The 10,506-nt window shown below is 43.7% G+C and overlaps 1 protein-coding gene across 1 annotated transcript; it reads left to right on the top strand.

Annotated features, from left to right (window-relative positions):
- Positions 1-2,554: 2,554 nt before the first annotated feature.
- myca (MYC proto-oncogene, bHLH transcription factor a) lies at positions 2,555-5,360 on the top strand. The gene is made up of 3 exons (XM_026364397.1): positions 2,555-2,899; positions 3,260-3,961; positions 4,339-5,360. Exons 2-3 carry the CDS (start codon positions 3,292-3,294, stop codon positions 4,971-4,973), a joined length of 1,305 nt encoding a protein of 434 aa, XP_026220182.1. The 5' UTR covers positions 2,555-2,899; positions 3,260-3,291; the 3' UTR covers positions 4,974-5,360.
- The last annotated feature ends 5,146 nt before the right edge of the window (positions 5,361-10,506 follow it).

Raw genomic sequence — 10,506 nt, 5'->3', positions numbered from 1 at the left:
TCGAGGCCAAACTAAATGGAAATTTCTGCCCTCAATGGAAAAATAATTCATGTTTCTGTAAATAGAACCTCTGGTCTGTGTCAATCAGAGGTGGGAGAACCAGTTTGACTGAGAGGAAAAACACAAACACACTTAAACCTCCCCTGAGCTCCTTCAGTCTGCACTTACCAGAGGAAAGGATGCCAGCCGGGCTCAAAGCTTCCCTCTGTGTCCGCAGAGGGAAACAGGGAAACTCAGTAACACAAGAAACATCCGGAGCTGATAAACACAATGACCGCAACACATGAATGTGGCGGTTATGATCGCTATCCTCTGCAGGGAGAGAAGAGAGAAGGATGAAGATACGACTACAGTGGAAAGGAGAGAGGGTGTAGTTTCAGGTTAGGGAATTTCTCTTCCACTTCCTCTGGAGTTAGATTGATAACACCTCATGAAATTGATCCATCCTTTGTCCTGCTGTCTCCTTCTCGTTCCTCTCGTCCATTTCCCCACCTGATTATTGATTTATTCTTTCCTCTGAAGACTCAACCATTAGTAATCTCATGAACACTCTTATTCATAATTCACTTCCACTATGTCTTGAAGGAGTCCATAAAACACAACATTGACATTTTGAAGTTACTGTGAACACATCAAAGTTTAATGTCACATTTATTGGTTGCAGGTTTTTAGACCAAACAAACAAAAGCTTTAAGCTTAAATCCACTCTTCTGAGCTAATAAAAGATATGAAGACACTTGATTACATTTAAACTTCATTAGAGTTTTCATTTTGGTCATATTCACAGAAGAGTGAAGTGATGCTACAGGTTTGTTTTGATATGAGGTTATATTTTCACACACTGCAAGTCTAATTTTTTTTAAACCCTTGTGTCTTATTTAGATCAGAATAAACAGAATAAAAATACAGTCATTCAAAATCACAATTAGTTCAAGGATGTAATTTTTTGTGTCAGAATAAGGAGAGAAATAGTAAGTAGCAATAAAGACACAGGTTCTTACGATTTCTATAACGTTGGTATTTTATTTATTTATGTTGTATTTAATGCTGTGCAAATTTGTATATTTGTGATCTATAAACAGTAACCTGACGTTTTTGAAACAGACATTTTCCAACATGAAAAAAGGAAATTCTGAATTCAATAAATAAATAGATGAACAACAAGGTTTCCTTAACTGCTGTATTTTAATAATATTCATGACAATATGTCCAAACACCCCCATGATTGATCATGGTGATCATTGCACCCTTGAATTAGAGATTCACAAATAGAATTTAGATCATTTCAGTCAGAAACATGCTTTTAAAAGTTTTCATCAATCCAAATCCACTGTTCTGTTCTTAATGGAAAGTCTAAATAATTAACCAAAAACTAAACCATTAACTTTTTTATTCAACTTTGGCAGAACGCTGTATTGTGTCGTTATTAAATCAATTTTTCGTGTGATTATAAATATCACAGCCCACTTCGTCAAAAGGCTGCAGGCTGCTACGTTTGTCATTTAATGCTTCTCCAGAGCTCTATTTTTTAATGAAGTGACCCAGTAACCCCAATAAACAGCTCCACTTACCCACTGCACAGCCCTGCATGCTGCTGCTGCTGCTGCTGCTGCTGCTGAGCCATTTATAGTCTCACACCCTCACTGGACCCCGGGCAAACTCTCAGGTTCTCCAAGCAAATAGCATTTACTGATCACTCAGTAGTAGAGATTAAGGTCACCTTCAGGATGTGACCCTGCACCTACCTGGCTGCTGTCCAGTCTCGGCGCACTTTGCACAGCAGAGGGCGCTGCGAGCCCGCTCAATGTGCGCCTCCTCTCCTCTCCTCAGCAGAGCAGGGCTCGGTCACCGCTTGATGCCTTTAATTGCTTCCTTCCTGTAGTTAATTGATGCCAACCTACCCAACCTCAAAACCGAGCCTCGTTACACGGTTAACAGTAGGTATTCGACTATTTCTTAGTGTTTTCCACGTCAACATGGAGCTATGTTACCTGCAACCTGCAGTTATTTGGTGTGTGTGTGTGTGTGTGTGCATGCATGCTCCTGTCAGTTGCACGCAGACTGAGCCAAGCTGCTGCACCTGCATCATCAAGAAGTTGAAATTCCGCAGGGCAGAGTGTTTTATTTACACCATGTGCACGCAGTGTCTCCAAATTGTGCAAAATCTGAAGACAAAAGCGCGGAAGTTCGTGCACTTTTGGGCTGCGTGTCTCCTCATTATCTGCAGCTCTACATAAACAGGAGGCTCGCGATATAAATATGTGTATAGATGTAGTTGTTTGTTTATTTTCAGTCGGGTTTTGGTTTAGTTTTTGGCGGGATCGCTGCAGTAGTAACCTAATTATGTGTCACTACTACTAACGTTAGTATTTTGTGCAGCTCTCCTGTCAATGGACGCTCAGCTCTACTATGACCCCTCCCACACTAGATATAGAATAGACCCGATGGATGTAACGACAAAATAGATGAGTTAGCAGCCAGGCATCCACTAACTAGCGGCGGGGCTACTCACTGTGGGGCGTGAGGTTAATTTTGAAGGCAGAAGGGGCAAATACATTTGGGGTGCGCTCTATTTTGAGGGGCCGGCGAGCGTTTCGCGGGAAACTGAGCGGAAGGATACCGCGGAGGCGTGGTGCGGCGCTTCTTATTGCGGGCGCGGCGCAGTCAGCTGTGATTGTCACGCCGCGGATGACAGAGTGCGGGTCGTCGGCGGAGCGCTGCTGCAGCCTCTCTCCTCTCTCCTCTCTCCCCATGCACGCTTCACACAGCCGCGCTGAAACCGCCTGCAACAGACTCTGCTCAAGGATTTAATGCTACTTCCGCACTGGAATAATTTCCCTGCGTCTTTTTTGCGCTCTTTGGCTCGCCCCCCCCCCCCCCCGACTGTTTAAAATAAAAGGTAAGAGGAGGGAGGGAGGGAGGGTTTGTGGAGCCTGCACGTCACCTACTCACACTGTCTTAGTTAAATAAGGTTGCAGATCAGCATCGGTGACAGACTAGTAAAGGCTGTGTTCACTAATGCGTGGCTGGTGCCGGCAGCTCTCCAGGTGCTGCAGCTGCACCGGTGCATCCATGCACGGCCTGCAGGCAGCAGCTCGGTGTTTTGGAGAGACCATGTGATGTTGCTTACACTCAGTGTTGCCGGCAGGATCAGTGCCAAGCAGCTGCTCTGTGCTTTGAACGCGCAGACGCGTAGAAACAACAATTAACCACTCTTTTGTTTTTGTTTTTGTTTGTTTGTTTGTTTGTTTTCGACCAGATACGCACAGTAGGCGCACGGACGGAGACATCATGCCGCTGAATTCAAGTTTAGCGAGTAAGAATTATGATTACGACTACGACTCCATTCAGCCGTATTTCTACTTTGACAACGAGGAGGAGGATTTCTACCCACAGCAGCACACTCCTGCCCCGAGTGAAGACATCTGGAAGAAATTTGAACTGCTGCCGACCCCTCCCCTCTCCCCGAGCCGCCGTCCGTCCCTGTCAAGCCTCCTGCCCTCCACGGCGGATCAGCTGGAGATGGTGACCGAGTTTCTGGGCGACGACGCGGTTAACCAGAGCATCATCTGCGACGCAGACTACTCCCAGACCTTTCTCAAGTCCATCATTATCCAGGACTGCATGTGGAGCGGCTTTTCCGCCGCGGCCAAGCTGGAGAAGGTGGTCTCCGAGCGGCTCGCCTCCCTGCACGCTGCGAGGAAGGAGTCGGCGGCGGCCGGGGACGGGGACGGCGCGGAGCCCGATGCTGCTGCTGCCGCTGCCGCTGCATGGAGGATGAACAGCAGCTACCTGCAAGACCTGAACACATCCGCCTCGGAGTGCATTGATCCGTCTGTGGTTTTCCCGTATCCGATAGCAGAGACGCCCAAGCAGAGCGCAGGGACGCCGCCTAGTAAGGATTTGGGACTGGACACGCCGCCAAACAGTGGCAGCAGCAGCAGCAGTTGTAGTGACTCAGGTAAGACGTGAACGAGCACTCAGCGTGCAGTCACACCCCACTGTGCAAGTAGGAATTCCCTCCTGTTGAGTGTGCAGGAATAGTGCCATAAACCAGGCTGAATGAAAATGACTGCTGTGATTAATACGAGTCCAGTGTCAGTTCATGACATGTGCAGCTGGAGTTTAGGCAGAAACATGCTGCCATGTCATGTTGTAGACTCCTGTGGGGTTAGCAAGAGGGGGTGGCTGCATGTTCAGCAATCAACTGATGTGGATGGGGAGTGGGTTGCAGAGATTGTAGCAGCCTGTTCCCACTGTGCCATGTGTGTCAGTAATGATTGAAGCCTTGATGCAGAAGCAGAGTGTGATTGTGTTGTTTTACATGCTGTGTTGCAGAAGATGAGGATGGAGTTGATGATGAGGAAGACCAAGAGGAAGAGGAGGAGGAGGAGGAGGAGGAGGAGGAGATCGATGTGGTCACAGTGGAGAAGAGGCAGGCAGTGAAGCGGTGTGACCCAAGCCCGCTGGAGACCAGGCATCACAGCCCACTAGTGCTGAAGAGGTGCCACGTCTCCACCCACCAGCATAATTACGCCGCCCATCCCTCCATGAGGCACGAGCAGCCGGCTGTCAAGAGACTGAAGCTGGAGAGCAGCAGCAGCAACGGAGGAGGAGGCGGCGGCGGCGGCGTTGGCCACAACAGGGTCCTGAAACAAATCAGCAGCAACCGCAAGTGTTCGAGCCCGCGGACGTCTGACACGGAGGATTATGACAAGAGAAGGACTCATAACGTACTGGAGCGCCAGAGGAGGAACGAGCTCAAGTTGAGCTTCTTCGCTCTGCGGGACGAGATCCCCGAGGTGGCCAACAACGAGAAGGCAGCCAAAGTGGTGATCCTGAAGAAGGCTACAGAGTGCATTTACAGCATGCAGTCAGACGAACAGAGACTCCTCTCGCTCAAAGAGCAGCTGAGGAGGAAACACGAACTTTTAAAGCAGAGACTTGCTCTGCTGCAGAGCTCTCGTGCTTAAAGACGAATCACTGACTTTTTGGGCTGTTGTTTTTTGTTTTGTTTTTTTTAATGCAAGTTCAAGACTTAGGGTGTACAGTTGTTGTTGCATGCAAATGCAAAATGGATTAAGTTGTTTGGAATCTTGTTTGATTTCAATGTTAAAACTGCCTCAATTGAAGTTATGGGTGGATTAAATATTTAAAAGTTTATTTTTATTAATAAAATATTAAAAGTGGGTCTACTTTGTTGAGGACCCAAACTAAAATATAAATTTTTATGTTTTGTATATATTTCCTAAGAAAGTGTATTTTTGGATTCAATTGTCTGGATGTTCAAACCCAGTGTTTGTTTTCTTTCCATTTTGTTCATAGATTCTTTTTGAAATATAAAAATGTTTCTTCTTTAATTTGTGTCCTTGTTCTTGCTATGCTGAAACTTCAGAGTAGGAATTTCTGGCACATGATGCGTGGTGAAGGAAAATCAATCCGAAGAGGTCAAAAAACCCCAGAAACAGCAGCAGTATAAAGAACAACTTTAGCTCTAAAAATAAAGTTGTTCTGTTTGCTGCCAGTGTTGCTGGAGTTTTGATCTGTTTAGTCCAAAAATACACATTTCACAGCCTCTGGCTACGTTATCATGTGCCAGGGGTACAGCAACATGGAGGGGGAGACTGACCATATACACTGTTGCATAATTAGGATAAGGGTCTGACACAAATAAGAATCTCATGTTATAAAGCTCAGATGACGACGGCCCCATGTGGTTGAAAATGTTTCACCTGAAAATCATTTGGTGCTGTCTTGCTGTCAGCTCCTGAAGAGGACGAGGTAAGCTTAGGCTATGATCACAGACTTATGCATGGAAGCATTTAAACAGGGCAAAGAGGCACAATTAAGCTTGAATATTTTCCAACATTACTTCGAACAAACTTCAGAATAAAGGAGGTAGACTTCATTTAAAATCAGTGCATATATATGTATATATGCAGCTAATTTCTTATTTTATTGCAATTTTATTCAGTGTTTAATATTGAGGGCAACAAGAAACCTTCATGGATGGATCATTGAACAAGCCTAACGGGCCCAGAAGGTTAGGGGACCGCTGGGCTAGGACATCTGTATAAAGTGTTTACATTTCTCTAGTTGGCCCATGATGTCCTTATATAGTTAGACTTACATAGGTCTTATCAGATAATCACTTCATGCTGTGTCTCAGACAAGATTTAACTCAGATTAGGTGTTTGAAAGTCAGTTTACTGTTGCAGTTGCAACAATAGAGATAATTCGCCTGCTCAAACGTGTAACACAGTTTAGACAAGACACTGTGATTTCTGCTATACATACATATATATATATATAGAGAGAGAGAGAGAGAGAGATTATGGTTTTACACGTATACAGCTGTTCAAGTTTAGCTCACAGTGGGAATATAAATCTGAAACCATCAATAAGAACACGATCAGAGCAGAACAGGCTGTGCGAGAGTTCAGCTGGACGTTTTCAACCAGACACTGAATATTCATGGAAAAATCATCTATAAAAGCAAATCAAACTCTCGAGGTGACAACACGTTGAGCACACTTCACGCTGCTCTGGCACTTCCACTTCCATGCAGCAGTCCTCTAATCAGGTGGGATTATTGTTTTATTCCTGTTGCCTTTTGGCACCGACGGGTTTTCCGACCGGTCTCGCCGTGACGTCACTCCGTATCCCGAGCTCTCCCCGGAGCGCGTGGTCCTGGTCGCGAGCACATGGAAGTGAGCTCGAGGTTTGTGTCTGAGACGCTCGAGCGATAATCAGCAGCACAGGAATATGAAAACAGTGAGGAGACGGCAGGTCAGCTGAGCAGCAGGTAAGAGATCTGTAGATCCGATTGAAAAAAACAAGCTTCACAGACATTTCTAACGTCTATTGATCCCTCCGTTTGGGAGATGGACATTTAATTTAAAGGATTAATAATAAGTGGGGAAAGGAAAACGACTTTACGGAGGCTGAGTGTCTTCACTCATCTGTCTGAGTTCATCTGGTGAAACAACCTGTCTGAAAAACTATTGTTCTCAAGTCTGTTGTCTGGCTCCTCTATTGTCCTGTTAACACAGCAGATTTTAGAGCTGCAGATGTCACAGGCACATTTCTCGTTGGATATTGCTGCTTTGTCTGATCACACAGACGAGGTGGAGTTTATATTCTGTATTGAAGCTCATATGATTTACTTTAGCTGCCTTTATTCTCCTGGGAGCAGAAAGTCTGGTGCTGCTTCAAGCCTCGTTTTATCTCTGCTGCAGGTGTGATAGTATAGATGTTTAGATCAGAGCTTCTGATAACTACAGGTATCAGGTGACCATCTCCTGAATTTATTAGATATTTCATGCATTAGAGATAAAATAGTGCAGCATAAGCAGAAATACTGTTTTTATAAACTGGGCGGTGAATGCTTATAAAAGCACTTAAGCGTAGATGGTGGAGGACCATGTCTGAGATATGAGGTACAGCCACACTGAGACATTACAGGACCACAAAAGATGGGATTAGTGTGGATTCATTGTGTGGACTTTCTGGGTGGGCAGGGCGTTGAATGGCGAGCAGGGAAAGTGTTCTGTGAGTGGCTGAGCTGAGTTCAAGCCTCCATGACAACATGCATCCACCCTGCTGACATGTCGTCCAGTAAAACACCAAATCCCAGCCCTGTTCAGGAGCTGAGTTTGGGAGAAGAATCCTGGCTCAGAACCCAGTGAGCATAGTTTCAGTGATTTACAGGCTGAAAAGACACCTACAGAGAGGCATTTTATATTCAAACTGGACTCGATTTGCATGAAAAATGAAAGTTTTCCCCTCTGTTGGTTACCTAAAACCACATTTATGTTGTTATAATTCAACATGTGGTTAGGAGTACACATTAGCTCAGTTTAACCCAATGCCCAAACCATGGTGTCTTTTCACCTGCACATTACAAACATTATGCTCTCAGAGTAGAATTAGCATCAAAAGCCTTTCTGTTCTTACATAATTAGCCACAGTATTTCAGCTGCTTGGCACAGATGATCTATATTGAAATTTCCCAATAAGATATCGGACCTAAAGCTACAACATGAAAGTTATTTTGAATATTGTCCTTTAATCTGCCCCGAGAGGTAGTGTCAGTGGTGGTGTGGTTTCAGTCCACTACCAGTTTAAAAGATGTGAGGCAGTGTTGGGTGTGGGGTGGGGTGGGGGGGTGGGGGGGATTAAGAGGTGTGAAATTTTGGTGTTTCATTATGAGACTAGATAGTGCAGTTACTTCTCTTGGGAGACTCTCTCACGTACGCTGGAGGAGAATCATCATGATCTAAGCTCAAGAACAGTCGTCATACATTATATTTAGCATGTTGATGATTGATGTCACATTCAGCTTGGTTTGAACAACGTGTTTAAGGGATCTGACCTAACACTGTGCCAGACTTGTGGTTGCAGGGAGGCAGGAGAAGGTGATACGTTTTTGTTGATCAGTCTTATGTTGCTATGATTAGCCAGAACCCAGTCTTATGCCAACTCTAACTTTATCCAGTTACTTCTTCCTACTCCAGAGCTGCCTGTGACTATAATACTATATGCTTATGTTGCAGACAACACTTATCCACTGTGTTTGGTTAGTTGTTTTTTTTTTTTTTTTTTTAAAGTTCAGTGTTTACCTTCTCACTGGGTTTCCATATAAAACTGCTACAGAACAGCACTAGCAGACAAAATGAGACATTATCATCCAAAGGTTTTTGAGTTAGCCGCCCTATTCTAACAAATCAGGCATATGACAATGCATGTATCTGTGAGACTTTGATTTTGGGTTTCATGCTACAGCCAGCTTCATTCACAAAGGTTGCACATTGTAGCTTTAATCATATGAATCAAGCTCAACTTTTGAAATTCAAACTGACTTAGCATCAGGTAGCAGTAACTTTACCTGATGTGGGGGTACTATAGGGGGCTCTGTGTTACATTCGAGTCATAAACCAAACATTTGCTTAAAAGACAAAATAGAGTAGATGTGTGGAAAACCCAGATGATCATTCAACATCATAATATCTTGCGTGAAGGTATCTCCTGAATACTCACACTTACTATTTGCAGGACAAAACTTTGATCTGCTTCACGATATAAAGATCTCTGACCTGTTAACCAAACTGCAGCATTTGCGATGACCATCTTTGTTTGGATTAGGACACACAGTCGTAATTTGGGAAAAGGATAAATGTGTTTTCTGTCTGGCTTAAAACACAGTTGTTTTTTTAATTAGGTGGTCGGATTTTGCTATTTGCTGTTAGTTCTGGCTTTTTCAAACATCACAGCTTATTTATGATTAAGATTCAGCAATTCCTCTTAACAAACTGCAGAAATAACAATTAACCTCAATAACAATTAACCAGGCACTTCCTGTGGCTGTGGATCAGACCTGCACATTGTTCAGGAGGATTTTTTTGTTTTGTTTTTCTAAAGCTATTCTGTTGATTGTTTGGGGTCACTGTCCTGTTGCATCACCCAACTTCTACAGAGTTTCAGCTGAAGTACAGACATTATGACATTATCCTGAAGAAGTTTTTGATACATTTGGGAATATATCTTCACCCCCAATCACTGCAACTTGGTCAGGCCCCTCAAAGCAGGCCCAAATCATGATGTTTCCCCCACCATACTTTATGATTGGGATGGGATGGATTATTATATGCCGTGACCTTTTCATGCTAGATGTAGTGCTGTGTGTTCTTTCCAAATAGTTTCACCAGTCTACAAAACATTTTGCCAATACTGCTGTGGAGCGTCAACGTGCTCTTTGGCAACCTTCAGGCATGCAGCAATGTTTTTTTGACTGGCCGCCCACTTCTTGGTAGAATAGCCACAGTCCCAAAGTGTCTCCATTTGTAGATTGTTTGCCAAACTGTAGACTGGTGTATTTCTAACATGTTTGACAGCACTTTGTAACCCTTTACAGCTTTATGTAAATCAACAATTCTTGATCATAGATCCTCTCAAAGCTCTTTTTGGGAAGGTAAAGTGTTTTTTGTCATACACAGTATCTCTAGTCCACACTTCCAAACCAATTTTCTTAAAAAGATTCCAGGTATCCTCATACCTGACTCGAATTAGCTTTATTGAGGTCATTATGCCAAGTGTTCACATACTTTTTCCATTTGCCAAGTGTTCACATACTTTTTCCATTTTTATGGCTGTTCTCAATATTGACATAACAGATCAGAATTTATTTGAGTTATTACTTTAGGCACATTATAATTGTCAATACTCGTGACTTAGATAAAGATCAGATCACATTTTATGGGAAAGAAATACAGAAAACCATGACATTTAACAAGGTTCACATACTTTTTCTTAGCACTGTACTTTAGAGGACCAGGAATACACAGAGGTTTCCAGTTATGTAATCTGTCTTTTTCAGTATTGGAAGCTGGAAAAGATTAAAGCAGTCGAAACTCCAGAAGTTGCTCGGCCTTCAGACTTCTCTCTCTGGCTCATTTTACAGCATCATTATTATCAAACCACATCAATTTCCTCTGTGGGAATAGGCCG

Source organism: Anabas testudineus, chromosome 2 (assembly GCF_900324465.2).
Source record: "Anabas testudineus chromosome 2, fAnaTes1.2, whole genome shotgun sequence".
NCBI classification, from domain to species: domain Eukaryota; kingdom Metazoa; phylum Chordata; class Actinopteri; order Anabantiformes; family Anabantidae; genus Anabas; species Anabas testudineus.
This window is presented reverse-complemented; position numbering and strand designations above follow the sequence as displayed.